Here is an 18,315-nt window from a genome sequence, read left to right as displayed (position 1 = left end):
GATTTTTCACCTTCTAATATAGTAATGGAATTACATCCCGTATTTCTTGTATTCATTTTTATTTAACAGGTCAGCAGGAAGTCTTTCAGCAACTTTACTGGATTTCTTTCCTGAAGCAGCCTTGACATTTCATTTTCATATCCTTGATCCAGCTCCATTTCCAGCACCTTTGTAGGAAGGTTGTTCCAGGTCATTGTCACCTAAATGAAGTTTTCCTCTTTATATACCTAATGCTACCTTGCTGAATGAGGGTTTTCAGGTTTCTGTGTCATGGATAATATATAATCAGCAGGTATCTGGCAATCTAAGGAATTGTCACCGATGTTATGTTCATTTGACTGGACTGACCATCACTTATTTTGTGATTTGTTTTGCAGGAAGACATGGGGAAAGATCTGAAACCAAAAGATATATCAGCTTCTGACAGAGCCACTTGATTCATTGGGACTTGAATATCAGCAGCCATTCCAGTCGAGAAGAAATGTTTGCTTTTGTCTGCTTGGACCCTGGTGTGGCAGGAAGAATACTGATACACCCGAATGAGGGAGATTCAGTGCGGTGACTGTGTAAAGTACAGTACTTCACACCAGTTACTCCGCTTGGAGGTTCAAAGAGACCGTTCACTATCTCTCCGTGCGGGAAGGGCTTCACCCGCTCCTCCCACCTGCAGAGACATCGGTGAGTTCACCTACCATCGCAGGGGGATTGAAGGAGCTTCGGCCATTATCGAGTGCATTAATAACCCAGTTCTGGGGACTCCCGGGTTTGAATCTCACCAAAGCAGATGGCGGATTTGGAGTTCAGTCAGAAATCTGGAGTCCAGAATCTCATTATGAAACCATTTTCGGGGAACAAACTCCCCAATCTGATTCACTCATGCTTTAGGGGAGGAAACTGCCGTTGTGGGAAAGGATTCACTCAGTCGTCCCAGCTGCATCCTTTCCCTGGTCTGACCGATATGTGACTCCAGACCCACAGCAGTGTGGTTGACTCTTGACAGCCCCTCTGCAAATGCGCGGGGAGAATCTTACTTGCATACAGAGTATGGGTTGCAATTGCTGAGTGAAGCAATACTTCCTCCAGTCTAAGGCTGCACCAAGGAGCGAATTACAAAGGGACAACTCAGCTGACCAATAGTGAAGAAAGTGGGATGCAGGGGAGTGTCTGTCTGTGTGTCTGCCTGTGTGTCTGCCTGTGTGTCTGCCTGTGTGTCTGCCTGTGTGTCTGCCTGTGTGTTTTTAAAAAAGCTACTTTTTGCGCACCATTTTGCTGGGACGATCTGAAGCAGCAACAAAGTTGGGTCCCAACAAAAGTTATCTGAACTTCCCATCGGACTCAGACATTGAAGGCTATGAGATCCAACAGGTTTTTTTTAAAGCTGCTAATTTCTTTCAATCTCCAGCGCGAGGTTTCTAATGTCTTCTCTCAGAAGGAGCAGTCAATGTGTCTCTCGTAGTATTAGAATCATACATTTTTCAGGACTGATGGTTCATTGTTTCCTCAGCATTTTAAAGTTTACTGGCAGCAGTGGGAGGGGTGGGCTGTCTTCACTGGAAACAAAGTTAAAAATCCAGTTCTAGTCCAACAGGTTTATTTGGAAGCACTAGCTTTCGGAGTGTTGCTCCTTCGTCAGGTAACTGTACAGCAGTATCATAAGACACAGAATTTGTAGCAAAATGATATATTGAACAAATCTCGACTGCTTTTAAGTGTTTCATTTTTAGAATGGATTGCAGGTTTCAGTTCATTAGTATGTAAATCCCAAAACTTCTTTTAAGTCACAGTCTCAAGATAACTTCAGGTTTTACAAAGAGGTGCCATCTCAGCTCAGACAATGCATGAAAGATGTGAGGTTCGAGTCTGTCTTGAGTCATACTGGTTCTGTTTCCAAAGTAGGAATTTATAAAATATTACATGGATTGACTGTCTGCAGATTATGCACTTTTTGAGCGAAATAAAATGTATCTACAAACATAATTCTGCAAATGCAAATTAACCCCATAGTCTTATCTATGTGTGCATGCATGAGAGTGAGTGAGTGTGTGCATACACGTGGGTCTGGCTGAGAGAGTGTGTGTTTGCGTGTGTGCATGCTTGGTAAAGTGAGAGTGTGCAGGAGTATAAGTCTGTGAGAGGATGTGTGTGTGGGTGAGAGTGTGGGTGGGTATATGTGTGTGCATATGAGAGAGCACGTATATCTGAGAGAGTGCCTGCGTGAGTATCTGAGAATGTATGGCTGTGTGTGAGAGACAGAGAGACAGAATGTGTCCAGTGTAGTGGGGTCACCTGTAATGTAACATGAACCCAAGGTCCTGGTGGAGGCCATCCTCATGGGTTCCAAACTTGGCTATCAGTCTCTGCTCAGCCACTAGAAATGATTAAGCAGTTACACAATAGACACGGGAGGGGGCAGGGTGAGACTTGTCTTTCGATTTGCAAAAGGTGGAAGGCTCTGGATGATGTGATCAAGGGCAAACACAACTTGGAGGACCTTCGGCTCAGAGAGGTGGAGCTGGAAGCCAGGTTGCTGACACACTGGAAGGGCAAGGCGGAAAGTTAATCAGATGCTTTTTATTCCGGGAGATGGTCTTTCCCTCCGGACAGAGCCTTCTGATGGGATCAGTGGACAGGGTCAGGAGGGTGTGAGCCCGGGTCAGGCAGGTTAAGGGGATCTGAGAGAAGGCTGCAGGGGAGAGGAGCTAACTGTGGGGTGGTGTGAGTAAGAACAACGTTAGGGAGGGGGAGATAAGGGACAGAATAGTGACGGGGATTGCCTCCGTTCTCTGCAGTTGGCAGCAGAAGCACAGATGGCATCAGAATCTGATGCCAGGATTCAAGAACCGCTGTGCTCTGGGCTGGAGAAGTGGGAAAGGGAAGTGAAATGGGTGTGGTCCAACAATGTCAGCAGGACACAGCCTCTGCTGAGGGCGCATGAGAAGTTAAAAGCTGCAAAGACAAAGCAGAACCTCAAAGCACTGGGTGGGATGGTGGCACAGTGGTTAGCAATGCTGCTTAATAATGCCGGGAGCCTGGGTTTGATTCCACCCTTGGGTGACTGTCTGTGTGAAGTTTGGCATGTTCTCCCCCTTGTGTCTGTGTTGGTTACCTCTGGGTGTTCTGGCTTCCTCCCACAGTCCAAAGATCTGCACTCTCGGGTGGATCAGCTGTGCTAAAGTGTGCAGGTGAGCTTGCATCTGGGATGACCATGTTAGTTTTGGTTCCTTCATTTGTAAATCCCAGAACTTTTTTAAACTTACATTCTCAAGATAGCTTTTAACTATAGTTGTCATCTCAGCTCAGATAATGTATTGAAGGTGAGACATTAAAGTCTGTCTGTGTCCCAATGTTAGGTCAGACTGATTCTATTTCTAAAGTGGGAGCTACAGAATCTTACATGGATTTATGCAGTTTTTGAGTAATTCGGAATAAATGGACTTCTGCAAGGAAGTGTACAAACAACTGACCAGGAACACGATAGGCAACTACCAGCTGATCTGACCAAAGAGCACAACCGTGAACTGACAGCATTCATCAAGACTTCTGATCCAATCTTTCCAGAAGCTCAGCATCCACGGACTAGTTCAATCCATGGATGTATCAGTACTCTACACCAGCATTCCTCATGACGATGGCATCACGGTAACAGCCTCAGTACTCAATACCAACAACTGCCAATCTCTGAGCACTGTCCTACAACTCATCCGCTTCATTTTCAACCACAACATTTTCACCTTTGGCAACCAGTTCTTCATCCAGACACATAGAACAGCCATGGGGACCAAATTTTCACCCCTGTATGCCAACATTTTCACGCAGGGGTTCGAACAAGGCTTCTTTTCTGCACAGGACCTCCAACCAACACTATACACCAGATACATTGATGACATTTCTTCCTCTGGACCCATGGTGAGGAGTCACTGAAACAACGATACTGTGATATTAACAAGTTTCATCCCACCATCACACTCGCAACACTCTTTAGTATCTGTCTCATTTTTGAACACATGCAGCTCTATCAAGGATGGGTATCTCAGCACTTCTCTGTACCGCAAACCCACGGATAACCTGACAGTGCTACACTTCTCTAGTGAAACATATTAAAACAGCCACCCCCTCTGGACAAGCCCTTCGCATACATAGGATCTGTTCAGGTGAGGAGGAACGTGACAGACACTTGGAAGTACACAAGCATGATCCCATAAGAACGGGATACAATGTTCAACTCATCAACTGCCACTTCCAATGTGTCACAGCAAGAAATTGGAATGACTTCCTTTAGGAGACTGACACGAGCTGCAACCAAAATGGTACCATTTGTTGTCCAGTACTTCTCAGGAGCCGAAACACTACGCCATGTTCTTCACAGCCTGCAACACATTATTGATGAGGATGAGCACCTCGCCAAGACCTTCCCCACGCCTCCACTTCTCGCCTTCAAACAACTGCCAAACTTTAAACAGATAATTGTTCTCAGAAAACTGCCTGGCCTTCAGGACAACACAATACAACTCTGTCACGGCAGATGATGAAAGACGTATCAGAGTGTTGACACGATTACCACCATTACACGTGGGGACAGCACCCACCATGAGTGCAGCAGGTACTCATGTGACTCAGCCAACATTGTTTTATCTCATACACTGCAGGCAATGATGCCCTGAGTCTTGGTATATTGGCGAGACCGAGCAGAGGCTACAGCAACAGATGAATGGACACTGCACAACAATCACCAGCCAGGAGTGTTCCCTCCCAGTCGGGGAACACTACAGCGGTCCGGGGCATTCAGCCTTGAACCTTCGGGTGACCATCCTTCAAGGTAGACTTCAGGATAGGCAACAACGGAAAGTGGCTGGGCAGAGGCTGATAGCCAAGCTCAATACCCATGGAGATGGCGTCAACCAGGACCTTGTGTTCCAGTCACACTACAAGTGACCCCACTATAATATACATTCTCACTCACTCACTCACTCACACTCACTCACTCTCTCACACACTCATGCATTTACACAAATACATGCTCCTCCAAACCAACACACTCACACAGACTCTCTCTTATACACATGCGCTCTCTCAAAGGCTCTCTCTCACACACACCCTCTCACAGACTTATACCCCATTACACACTCACACTCTCTCTCTCTCTCTCTCACTCACTCACACACACATACACACCCTCTCACAGACTTATACCCCATTACACTCTGTCACACACACACGATCACTCGGTTTCTCCTGCACACACTCACACACATAAAAGTTTGTGGGTTGAATTTGTACTTGCAGAATCGCATTTTATTTTGCTCAAAAACTCATACACGTAAGATTCTGTAATACCACGATAGAAATAGAATCTGTCTGACCTAACATTGGGACACAGACAGGCTTTAACTTAACACCTTCAATGCATTATCTGATTGAGATGACACCTATTGTTAAAAGCTATGTTGAGACGGGAACTTTTGAAAAGTTCTGGGATTGAAGGAATCAAAACTAACATGGTCGTTCTAAAAGATGATAGAGGTCAGCTAAAGTTGTTTAATATTCCATTCCATGACACTGCAATCCTGTTGCTATAAAGTCTGTGTGTTATGATTCTGCTCCACAACCAACCGATGAAGAAGCAGCGCTTTGAAAACTAGTGATTCCAAATAAACCTGTTGGGCGACATTGTGTGATTTTTAACTTTGAAAATGTCATCAATGCCAACATCGCCATACTGCGCATGCTACTCGGTGTCAGCAACATACTGCGCATGTTCCACAGTGTCAGCAAAACATTACGCATGCTCACACAACAAGCGGAAACACTCTATGACCTTGCTTTGATGGACCAATGAGAAGCTCTGGAGGACCGGATGGAGACTGGTCCTCCTGCCAATCACCGCAAACCCATTGTCTGGATGCGGAAGGAGGACCATGAATTTCTGAACTTGCTGCAGCTGCTCCTCTCTCTCTGAATGAAGATTGAGCTTCACCCCAGACTGCAACCTCCTTCCTCTGTCCAACATCTGTGAGTACAACACACTCTTTTCTCAACCCCGTTTCCATTCCGGAATTGAGCTGTTGACTTGCGGGAAACGGAGTGAATCCAGGGAGAGGACAGACTCTGGGAAAGTTAGTCCAGGTCTTTTTTCAATGGCAAATCCAGGAGAATTGACATTTCAGGCTCGAGCCTTTCATCAGTAATGATGTGTGGACGAACAAAGGGGCCTCTGCGTCCTTCTAATCCAGTCAGTGCAAGTTGTCAGACAGGTGCAGCAAGTAGTGAGTAAAGCAAGTGGTATATTAGCAAAAGGAATTGAGTTCAGAAGTGGGGACGCCTTCCTGCAGTTAGGGCGTAATTGAAAATATCCAAGGTTGAGTTCATCTGATTTTTGAACAACAAAGATGTGATGGTTATGGGGGAAGGCAAGACCAATACAGATCCGATATAGAAACAGACCCTTCAGTCCAACTAGTCCATGCTGACTATGTTCTCAAACTGAACTGGACTTACCTGCCTGTGTTTAACCTATATCCCTCTGAACCTTTTATGTTGGAGTCATAAAGATGTACAGCACAGAAACAGACCCTTCAGTCCAATTTGTCTATGCCTACCAGTTATCCTAATCTAGTCTATTTGCCAGCCCTGGGCCCATATCCCTAGAACCCCTTCTATTATAGACCAATCCAAATGCCTTTTAAATTCTGTAATTATACCAGTCTCCACCACTTCCTCTGGCTGGTCATTTCATATATGCACTACTCTGTGTGAAAAGGCTCCCCTCAGAGCTCTTTTATGTTTTTCCCCGTTTGCCCAAACCCTTTAGTTCTGCACTCCCCCACCCCAGGGAGAAGACTTTGTCTATTTACCCTATCCATGCCTCTCATGATTTTATAAACCTCGAAGGTCATCCCTCAGCCTCCGACGCTCCAGGGAAAACAGCCCCACCCTATTCAGCCTCTCCCAAGAGCTAATTTTTTTCAAATCTGGCAACATGCTGGTAAATCTTTCCTGAACCCTTTCAAGTTTCACACCGTCCTTCTGATGCGCAGGAGACCAGAGTTGCATGCAATATTCCAAATGTGGCCTCACCAATGTCCTGTAAAGCTGCAACATCACCTACCTCCCAACTCCTTTACTCAGTGCTATAACCGATAAAGGAAAGCATACCAAATGCTGCCTTCACTATCATATCTACCTGGGACTCTACCTTGAAGGAACTATGAACCTGCACTCCAAGGTCTCTTTGTTCAGCAACACTCCCCAGGACCTTACCATAAAGTGTATACGTCCTGCTTTGATTTGCTTTTCCAAAATCCAGCACTTCACACTTATTTAAATTAAACTTCATCATTCATGTACTAATCCAAATGTCTTTTAAATGTTCTAACTGTATCTGCATCCACCCTGACCTGCAGTGCTTTTCCAGCACCACTCTAATCGAGACTCTGGTTTCCAGCATCTACAGTCCTTGTTTTTACCTTTTACGTCGGTATACTCAGATCTACTTATGATCTGTTCAATGCTGATGCAAGCTCGACAGGCTAAATGGCCTATTCCTGCTCCCAAATTGCACACTCCTAGTCCAGGACAGCAAGGGACCATAAAACACAGGAGCAGAAATTAGGCCTCTCAGCCCATCAGGGATGCTCCACTATTAAGTTCTGGCTGATAGGTTTCTCAATCCCATTCTCCCACTTTCTCCCTGTAACCCTCGATCCCCTTGATACTTAAGAACCTATTTATCTCCATCTTAAATCTACTCAGTGACCTGGCCTCCACAGCCTTCTGTAGCAATGAATTCCACATATTCACCACTCACCGGCTGAAAATGTTTCATCTTATCTTTGTTCTAAAAGATATTCCTTTTACTCTGATGCTGTGCCCTCAGGTCCTAGACTCTTCTACCAATAGGAACATCTTCCCCATGTACACTCTGTCCAGGCCATTCAGAATTCTGTCTGTTTGAATTTGATCTCACCCCTCCCCGAGTGTGGGCCTGTTAATCAGCATGAACCACACCCTTCAGGATGAGTTACAGCAGGAATTAGGTTCAGCAAAGTCAGAATGGAGGAAGTGTGTGTGGGATGGAGATTCTCAGCTTTTAGGGGATGAGAGAGGAAACGAAGTTCAATATAAATTAGAATTGATCGGATGGGCTGATGGGCCCAGGAATGGCAAAATGAGTTTAATTTAGATAAATGTGAGGTGTTACATTTTGTAAGGCAAATCAGGGCACGACTTACATAGTTAATGGGAAGTGATGCTAAACAAATTGTCCTTACAGGTTCATAATTCCTTGAAAGTGGAATTGCAGGGAGACAGGATTGTGAAGAAGGCATTTGGTAGGCTTTCCTTTCTTGGTCAGAGCATTGAGTACAGGGGTTGGGAGGTCATGTTTGGCCACTTTTGGAAAACTGTGTGCAATTCCAGTTGCCCTCCTCTGGAAGAATGTTGTGAAACTTAAAAGGGTTCAGAAAAGATTTACAAAGATGTAGGCAGAGTTGGAGGGTTTGAGCGATAGGAAGATGCTGAATACGCCAGGGATAATTTCCCTGGAGCATTGGAGGCTGATGGGTGACCTGACAGAAGTTTATAAGGGGTATAGATAGGTTTGATAGCCAAAATCTTTTCCCCATGGTAGGCGACTCCAAACCTAGAGCAGCACGGTGGCACAGTGGTTAGCACTGCTGCCTCACAGCTCCAGCGATCCGGGTTCATTTTCCGCCTCAGGTGACTGACTGTATGGAGTTTGCACGTTCTCCCCGTATCTGCGCGGGTTTCCTCCGGGTGCTCCGGTTTCCTCCCACAGTCCAAAGATGTGCAGGTCAGGTGAATTGGCCATACTAAATTGCCTGTACTGTTAGGTAAGGGGTAAATGTAGGGGTAGGAGTATGGGTGGGTTGCGCTTCGGCGGGTTGGTGTGAACTTGTTGGGCCGAAGGGCCTGTTTCCGCTCTGTAATGTAATGTAATCTAATCTAATCTAGAGGGCATCGATTTCACGTGAAAGGGGAAAGATTTAAAATGGACCTGAGGGGCAACTTTTTCACACAGAGGGTAGTGCATGTTTGGAATGAGCTGCCAGAGGAAGTGGTGGAGGCTACTACAATTAAAACATTTGAAAGGCATCTGGATGGGTATGTGAATAAGAAGGATTTAGAGAGATACAGGCCAAATGCTGGCAAATGGTATTAGATGTGTTTAGGATATCTGGTCGGCATGGATGAGTTGGACCGAAGGCTGTGTTTCTGTGCTGTATGAGTTTAATCATCTTGCGTGAAAGCAGAAGTGTTGTGAAGACTGGACTTTCAGAGCAGCTTTCAAAGATGTTTTGCCTTTACTGGAAGCAGAAGAAGTGACAATGAAGTATTTAATTGGTGAGACAGCAACTGAGTACATGAGTACATCTAGGATTTTGGTGGAAAGTGGGAATTCATTGCACTGTGAGGGTGAAGTGCTTTAAGGCTTCCCAGCAGTAAGGACAGTGTGCTGATTGGGGTGCCCAGTGAAGGGTTAGGTGGATTTTTGAGTTAAACTGCTCATTTCTGCCAGCCTCCAACATTGTATTTCCAATGCTGTCCATCAGAAGGAGCTGTGTATAACTGGTATTGTTAGAAGCCTTTGGGTTTTCAGCCCTGCAGGAATGGCATTGTTTCATCAGCATTGTAAAGGTGACTGGCAGCAGAGGGAGGTGTGGGCTGTGTTCACTAGAAATGATTAAGCATTTAGATAACATACATACGAGAGGGCAGGATGGGATTTGTCTTTCGATTTGCAGAAGGTGGGAGATCCTGGGAGCTGTGATCTGAGGCAAACAACTGCGGTAAATCATAGAAGCCTTACAGTGTGGAAGCAGGCTGTTCAGCCCATCAAGTCCATTCTGACCCCTCCGATGAGCATCCTGCCCATACACCCCTCCCCCTCCCACTCCTACCCCCACCCCTTAGGGAATCAGGGGTTCGGGATAATGCAAGTAAGAAGAGCTGAGATGATGGATAGATCAGCCACGATCTTAATAAATGGTGAAGCAGGCTCAACAGTACAAATGGCCTACTCCTGTTTCTATTACTATGAAACTATAACCCACCTAACCTGTACATCCCTGGCCCCTATGGGCAATTCAGCATGGCCAATCCAAATCAAGGCAGGTGAGCAATGTAATGATGTGGAAAATGGATGTCAGAGAACAATAGAAAGGAACAAGGAGAATAAACTTACCAGAAATTAAAACTTGGTTCAAAAGATTACAAACAATAAAACTAAAAGGTCAGTATCTGAATGTGTGCTTGTTATGAAGGGGTAGAGGTACTGTACCTTTAAGAGAGTTAAAAAATCGAGCAGAACAAAGTGTTCTAAACAAGATGAGATTGTAATATTTGGTCAACACAAATACAGCAACTGGGTTGCCATGAGGCACAAACTAATTCACATTTGGCCAATCAGTTTAAATTTTGCCCCAACATACCAAAGTCCAATCAAGTTTGAATTAAGTATTTTGATAATATTAACACCAATAAAATGATCCGATGTTTTGAACTATAAAACCAGGCATTTTTGTGAGTTTTAATACTCTGTGTTGGACATAAAGAGTAAAGTTGTTAATTTTTACTTTAAATTTTTACCTCTGGGATAGTTCTTTGCCTCTCAAACTTTTACATAGTACTGCATGGGGTGAATCATTTCTGTGTTGATGGTTTAATTTAGCAGAGGGGGTTACCCCGTGTCGTAACAGTGCTGCAACGTAACAAAAGTGAATTAATTGACTACACACATTGAAGAGAATGATTTTGATCTGGGACTCCTTACAGAGACATGGCTTCAGGATGACAAGGATTGGATCCTAAATATTGAGGGGATTTGTGGCATTCAAGTCGAATGGGAAGCTAGGTAAAGGTAGAGGGTTGACACTGCTAATCAAAGCACTGATCACAGGGTAGTCTGGTGTCAGCTCGGATTTCAGGTCCTGGTTTCTTTGTCCTCTATTGATCTCCCTGTTCCCACACAGTTGTTGTCCGTTCTCAGCTCTGCTTCATTTCTGCTGAAGCTTTAACCTTTTTGACACCTTCCGGAACAATAAATCATTCAGTCAATCAAAGTCCAACCCACAGTCTCCCAGCCTGTCAACCATCCAGACACAGAGTATCATACCAGAAAATATAACAAAAAAGATGAAAAGTTAGAATTAAATAGGTGCTTGTCTGTTCATTGGCGAGTAAACTAGAAATAGGGGTCTGCAAGGATTCTTATAGTGCCCTAATTGAAGAATTGTCTCTCCCTTACATCTAAGTATTAGTACCAAGCTATGACTTATAACAATATTTACATCAACAGAAATAAAGCATCTGTTATGCAATAGACCTAGAGATATACAGTATGGAACTAGACTTTCTCTCTCTCGTGTGTGCGTGCGCGCGCGCGCGCGCGCGCGCGCACACACACACACACACACACCCCAAGGTCTATGGGGTGAATTTGTATTTGCAGATACCATGTATTTTGCTCAAAAAATGCAGAATCTGCACGCAGACAATACATGGAATATTTTATAAATTCCACTTTGGAAAAAGAACCAGTCTGATTCAAAAACTGGGATACAGACAGACCCTGGCCTCACACCTTTAATGCATTGTCTGAGCTGAGTTGTCATCTTTTCTTATAAAACCTTAAGTTATCTCGAGTAGGTGTCTTATAAGAAGTTCTGGAGTTTACATATTAATGACACCAGCAACTCATTCTAAAAGATGAAAGACTTTACAATCCAGATTTCTTCAATGTATCATTTCAGTGGCATGACTCTGTAATGTTTTGCTGTAAACTCAGTGTCTTATGATCTTATACTCCACAACCACCTGATGAAGGAGCAGTGCTCCGAAAGCTACTGCTTCCAAATAAACCTGTTGGACTGGCGTCATGTGATTTTTATCTTTGCCCAGGTTAGGGTGGATTGACCCTGCTAAATTACCCATAGTGCTCAGGGTTTTGCAGGTGTGGGAGAATTGTTAGAAGCGATTTGATTCCACCTTCTCGTGACTGTCTATGTGAACTTTGGTATGTTCTCCCCCTTCTGTCTGCGGGGGTTACCTCTGGGTGCTCCGGTTTCCTCCCACAGTCCAAGGATCTGCAGTTTCGGATGGATCGGCTGTGCTAAAGTGTCCAGGTATGTGCAGGTTAGCCATGGGGAACTGCAGGGCTGTAGAGTAAGTTGATGAGTCTGGGTGGGATGCTGTGTGGAAGGTCGGTGTGAATTTGATAGGTGAAATGGCCTGCAGGGATTATATAATTCTTCTGCTTTAGCCATATGTGGATTGAGAAATGACTGCTGTGGGAGGAGTAGGTTCCAGTTCATGGGACACTGCCCCAGTCCTGGGGAAGGTGGGAATTGTGCTGTCTCTCTCCCCACCCACTGCCCCCATCCATTCTCTCCCGCCCCGCAACTCTCTGCCCCCCATTTTCTCTCTCTCGCCCTCATTGTCTTCCTCCACCCTTTGACCGCCGAGTCTTTCCTTTCCGCCCCCACCACCACCCTCTGTTCCCCCCAGTCTCTTATGGCCCCCACAATCTGTCACCCTGTCCATTCTGTATCTCTTCCAACTCCCACTAAACTTTCTCATGCCTCGAGCTCTCTTTGATCGCTGTATCAAGCTCATCTCAGAAGAGAGAGAGAGAGAATGGTTGGTGATTACACTGCCTGGGAGATGGGGGTGCATGAGAAATGGCTGATCTTTCAAATTGAGTATAGCTAAAATAATATATTCAGAAACAGTATTAAAGTTTGAACGCATGTTCAATTTTATATTAAGACAAAGCTGCAGCCATCTTTCTCAAACTTGCTTTGAATTATGTGCAGTTGAGGACAGGCTGTTCAGGGTGAATGAGGCTTTTGCCCGAAATGTCAATTTTCCTGCTCCTTGGATGTTGCCTGACCTGTTGTGATTTTCTAGCACCACAGTCTTGACTCTAATCTTCAGCATCTGCAGTACTCACTTTCGCCTGTTAGGGGTGAATGGCTGATTCCTAGTCTTGAAAAATTGGTTCTGTTAGAAGGTGTAGAGGTGTATTCTACCTTCAAGAGAGTTGAAAAGTGAGCAGAACCACCTGACATAGCACCAAATGTTCTGAACAATGTAACAATTTAACATTTGGTCAAACAGCTCAGTAGCTGGGTTGCCTGGAGACAAAAATATACTCAATTTTGGCCAATTGATTTAAATCTTGCCCCAAAATACTGAATTCCAATCAAGTTTGAATTTAGTATTTTGCGAATATTGGTTAGCACTGCTGCCTCACACCACCATGGTTGATTCCAGCCTTGGGTGACTGTCTGTGTGGAGTTTGCACATTCTCCCTGTGTCTGCTTGGGTTTCCTCTTGGTGCTCCAGTTTCCTCCCACAGTCCAAAGATGTGCAGGTCAGGTGAATTGGCTATGCTATATTGCCCGTAGTGTTAGGTGCATTCGTCAGAGGGAAATGGGTCTGGGTGGGTTACTCTTCGGAGGGTTGGTGTGGACTGGTTGGGCCGAAGGGCCTGGTTCCGCACTATAGGGAATTTAGTCTAATCTAATATTAACACCAATGAAATGACTTGATGCTTTGGAGTACAATATCAAAAAAAAAGTTGAACAGTTACAGGAGAACTTCCCAAAAGACCAACAAATTTAGGCTGCTAGTGAGAACTCTGAGAGGTACCTGTCCAGAGAAGGAGTCTGCACAGAGAAAAAACATCGACACTGACCTGGAGAGCAAATCTACAGAGGAAGATACAAAGAGAAGATTTAACGGCTGGCTGGTTTTGAAGTTTGAATCTTTCGGTAAATCTTAATCAGGGTTTTTATTGGACTGGTATCATACAGGGGAAGGTAGAAGATAGAAAGGAGTTGTAAATAGTTGTTAATTAATTATTCTCCGTTAGACTTTACTAAATAAAGTTGTTAATTTTTACTTTAAATACTGACCTTTGGGAATAGTTTCTTGGTTCTTAAATTTTCCAGATTACTGCATGGATTAAACCTTCTCTATGTTGCTGGTTTAAATTAGGTGGGGGAGGTTGCACCCAGAGTTTTAAAATTTGGGGGCTTTCGTCTGAGATTTGAACTGGTTTAGACAGATTTGAATAGATTTGGCGGTACGAAAAATCCCAGCAGATTTAAACACTTGCAAGTTAGTGTCCTAGATCATTAAATAAAACTTTAAATAGTGACTTTTAGAAACAGTTCCTTACCTCTTGAATTTTCACATTACCACATGGGGTACATCTTTTTTGGGTTTGAATTAGTGGGGGGTGCAGTCCGTGTCACAACAGTTCTGACTATGTAGAAATAGAGTAGTGGAGCATGGAAAGAAACTGTTTGTTCCGTGCCAATTGGATATCCTAAATTAATCTAGGCCTATTTGCCAGCTCTTGGCCCATATCCCTCCAAACCTTCCTGTTCATATAATAATCCAGATGCCTTTTGAATATTGGAATTGTACCAGCCTCCACCACTTCCTCTGGGAGCTCATTCAATCCACGTACCACCCGCTCCGTGAAACAGTTGCCCTTTAGGTCCCTTTTAATCCTTTCCCCTCTCACCCTAGTATAAATCAATTGCTGCTTTTTCTGAACAGACTCAGTGGCTGGCACTGCTGCCTTATAGCGCTAGGGACCCGGGTTTGATCTCAGTCTCTGGTAACTGTCGGAGTGGAGTTTGCACCTTCTCTGTGTGGGATTCCTTTGGGTGCTCCGGTTTCTTCCCACAATCCAAAGATGTGCAGGTTTGGAGAGGGCACTTCTTGAGGGGAATTAACTTTCACACTTTTTTTCTACTCCTTAGGTCCCTTTTAAATCTTTCCCCTCTCACCTTCAACCTATGCCCTCCAGTTTGGGAGTCCCCTATCCTGAGGAAAAGATGAGTAGTCAAATAAAATGCAAAAGAAATAAAATGTCGAGCCGCAGGATAAATATAAAATGTGACTCCAGCCTTTCTTGTCTCCGATTGTCATTTGGGCACAAATCCTGTCAGTAACACCAGCAACTTCACACAGCATCTTGCGCATGCTCCTCGGTGACAACACACACTGCGCATGTTCACCGGTGTCAGCAAAACCTGCGCGTTGGGCCAATTGAAAGCCCTGGAGGACCGGAAGGAGCGTGGTCCTCCTGCTAATCAGAGACACCCCTATTGTGTGTGTGTCTCTCTCTCACTCAATCTCAATTTATGGAGGGGACAGATTCTGGAAAAGTTGGGCCAGGTCTGTGTCTCAGTTGGCAAACTCATGGAAAATGCAGTACCACGATGTGAAGTGATAGCATTCCCTGTTGGGGGGTAAACAGCAGAAAGGAGATGCATTGTTTAAATGGTGATATATTGGGATGTGGAGAAAATGAGGACTGCAAATGTTGGAGATCAGAGTCAAAAAGTGTGGTGCTCGAAACGCACAGCAGATGAGGCAGCATCCGAGGATCCGGAGAGTCCGCGTTACAGGTGCGAGCCCTTCATCAGGAATGTATCTCAAGGGGCCTCAGCGTCCTTCCATACCAGTCAATGCCAGTTGTCATATGTGCAGCAAGCAATGAGCAAAGCAGGTGTTATATAAGCAAGAGGAATTGAGTCCAGAAGTGGGGATGTCTTCCTGCAGTTATGGGATCATTGAATATATTCAAGGCTGAGTTCATCTGATTTTGGAACAACAAAGAATTGGATGTTTATGGGGAAGGCAAGAAAATGGTTTTCAGACCATTGCAGAACAGTTACCGAGTCAAACAGCACAGAAACAGTCCCTTCAGTCCAACTACTCCATGCTATGTTCTCAAATTAATCTAATCCCACCTGCCAGTGTTTGGCCTATATCCCTCTGTCACAAAGCTGGTCCTTTTACTAAAAGCTGGTCCTTCTTCTCAAGGTTGCTGTGTCCTTGGTTTTTTTTCAGAGGGGTGGTAAAAAGACCCGGGCTCTGAGCGACTGGTTTAGTACAGAGATGAAAAACGGTATTGGGAGGCATTTTTGGTTATATGTGAACAGATGAGTCTTGAGGCCAAAGCTTTTATGTTTTAGAAGTGACCTGTACAATGAAAGGGGAGTGGTCAGTCCTGAAAGCTGGAGTCTCGTTTGGGTGAGTTAAGCAGTGGTCTATGTGGAGAAAGGCTGATAACACTGTCTCCTTCTGCCCTTCGAACTTCAACTGTAAGTCTCTGTTTCAGTTTTACTTTGTTTAAGGGGTTTTTGTTTGGTACTGTTGTGTACCAGCATTGCGAAGAGTATTAAGAGTTTCTCCACAGCTTGTACTGTACTTAATAAAGTTTGGTTGTTCACAGAAGTTGGCGTATTGCAGTGTAAGAAGCTCAAGCAAAAGAACTTAACAAAGGAACCTAAGGGATAAGTCTTTCATGCAGAAAGTGGCGTGTTTAAGGAAAGAGCTGTCAGAGGAAGTGGTGGGTGCTGGTACAATTATGACATTAAAAGGCATCTGGATGGGTATACGATTAGGAAGGGTTTAGACGATATGGGCCAAATACTGGCAAATCGGCCGAGATTAGGTTAGGTTATCTAGTTGGCACGGATGAATTAGACTAAAGGGTCTGTTTCTGTGCCTAATATCTCTATCACTCTGGCTTGCCACTAACATTTGCCACATCTGTGTGTACAGTTTCTCTCTGGTGTCCGTGTCAATGCCTTGATATCTCACTCTTAACCGGACTGGCAGTGATGACTTTTGTAATCTTTTCTTACAGATTATCTGAAGACAGAAGTTTCAAAGTCAACAGATAAAGGGCTGATGTTCAAAATGTTGATTCTCCTGCTTCTCTGATGCTGCTTGCCGTGCTGCGCTTTTCCAGCGACGCAGTTTTTGACTCTGACTCTCCAGCGTCTCCAGTCCTCACTTTCACGTCAGTGTCTGACAGTTACTCAATCCATCAGGACCACAACAATTTTCAACTATGATTCTGTGAGAAGGAGCAAAGCTTTCTTTTTGGTTCCTGTTTGAGTACGGGGGCACTGGTTGAAAGACCCTACTGTTGCAGCGCACTGAGTGTGGAGCCTGAAACAACTCTACTGCCTGGAAAGAAGAATTCATGGCGGGGTTGTACACGTGTGTGTGCAGGTGAAGCTTCGGCCATGGAGAAACCCGAGGAAACACAACCTGTTGAGAAACCATGGAAGTGTGGCGACTGTGGGAAGGGCTTCCGTGTCCCATCTGTCCTGGCGGCTCATCAGTGCAATCACACTGGGAAGAGGCCGTTCTCCAGCCCCGAGCGGGCAAAGGGCTTTACCTGCTCTTGTGTCCTGCTGGCCCACCAGCATATACACACTGGTGAGAGGACGTCTTACTGCTCCATGTGCGGGAAAGGGTTCACTTGGGTGGACAACCTCCAGACCCACCAGCAATTCCACACAGGGGAGAGGCTCTTCAGTTGCCACGAGTGCGGGAAAGCCTTCAGCAATTCCTCCGACCTGCTGAAGCACCGGCGGGTCCACACGGGGGAGAGGCCATTCAGCTGCCCCGAATGCGGGAAGGCCTTCAGCGACTCCTCCAACCTGCTGAGGCACCGGCGGGTCCACACGGGGGAGAGGCCCTTCAGCTGCCCAGAGTGCGGGAAGGCCTTCAGCAATTCCTCCAACCTGCTGGCCCATCAGCAGGTCCACACGGGGGAGAGGCCCTTCAGCTGCCCAGAGTGTGGGAAGGCCTTCAGCAATTCTTCTGACCTGCTGAGACACCGGCGAATCCACACGGGGGAGAGGCCATTCGCCTGCCCTGAGTGTGGTAAGGCCTTCAGCAATTCCTCTGACCTGTTGTCCCACCGGCGGGTCCACACCAGGGAAAGGCCATTCAGCTGCCCCGAGTGTGGGAAGGGGTTTACCCGCTCCTCCAAACTGCTGGCCCACCAATGGGTCCACACCGGGGAGAAGCCGTTTGCCTGCCCCGACTGCGGGCGGAGGTTCACATTGTCCTGCAACTTGCAGAGGCACCAGCGGGGACACCAGTGCATCCAACAATCAGATTCCACCAGTGACGCTGCAGTGGGTCACCCACAGGGCTGAACCTCCTGTCCATTCTGTCAGTGGGTGTAGTGGTTTTTTTTTGTTTTGTGCTGGACTCACCATCCCCCCCCCCCCCCCCCCCCCCCCCGCCGCAAGCCCACCTATGTGGCTCAGGGGTGGCATGGTGACGCAGTGGTTAGTACCACTGCCTCACGATGCTGACCTGGGTTCAAATCCACCCTCGGGATGACAGTCTGTGTGTAGCTTTCACGATGCCCCCCCCACATCTGTATGGGTTACCTCTGAGTGCTCCGGTTTCCTTCCCCAGTCTAAAGGTGTGCAGGTTAGTTTGGATTGGCCCATCTAAATTGTCCCA

General features: G+C 45.6%; 1 protein-coding gene across 1 annotated transcript; it reads left to right on the top strand.

Annotated features, from left to right (window-relative positions):
• The first annotated feature begins 5,789 nt into the window (after positions 1-5,789).
• LOC140460430 (uncharacterized) lies at positions 5,790-18,069 on the top strand. The gene is made up of 2 exons (XM_072554984.1): positions 5,790-6,009; positions 16,691-18,069. The coding sequence occupies exon 2, from the start codon at positions 17,076-17,078 to the stop codon at positions 17,997-17,999; it is 924 nt and encodes a 307-aa protein (XP_072411085.1). The 5' UTR covers positions 5,790-6,009; positions 16,691-17,075; the 3' UTR covers positions 18,000-18,069.
• The last annotated feature ends 246 nt before the right edge of the window (positions 18,070-18,315 follow it).

This window comes from Chiloscyllium punctatum, chromosome 36 (assembly GCF_047496795.1).
Source record: "Chiloscyllium punctatum isolate Juve2018m chromosome 36, sChiPun1.3, whole genome shotgun sequence".
In the NCBI taxonomy this organism is placed as follows: Eukaryota; Metazoa; Chordata; class Chondrichthyes; order Orectolobiformes; family Hemiscylliidae; genus Chiloscyllium; species Chiloscyllium punctatum.
The sequence above is the reverse complement of the archived record's forward strand: the minus strand, read 5'-3'. Positions and strand labels throughout refer to the sequence as shown.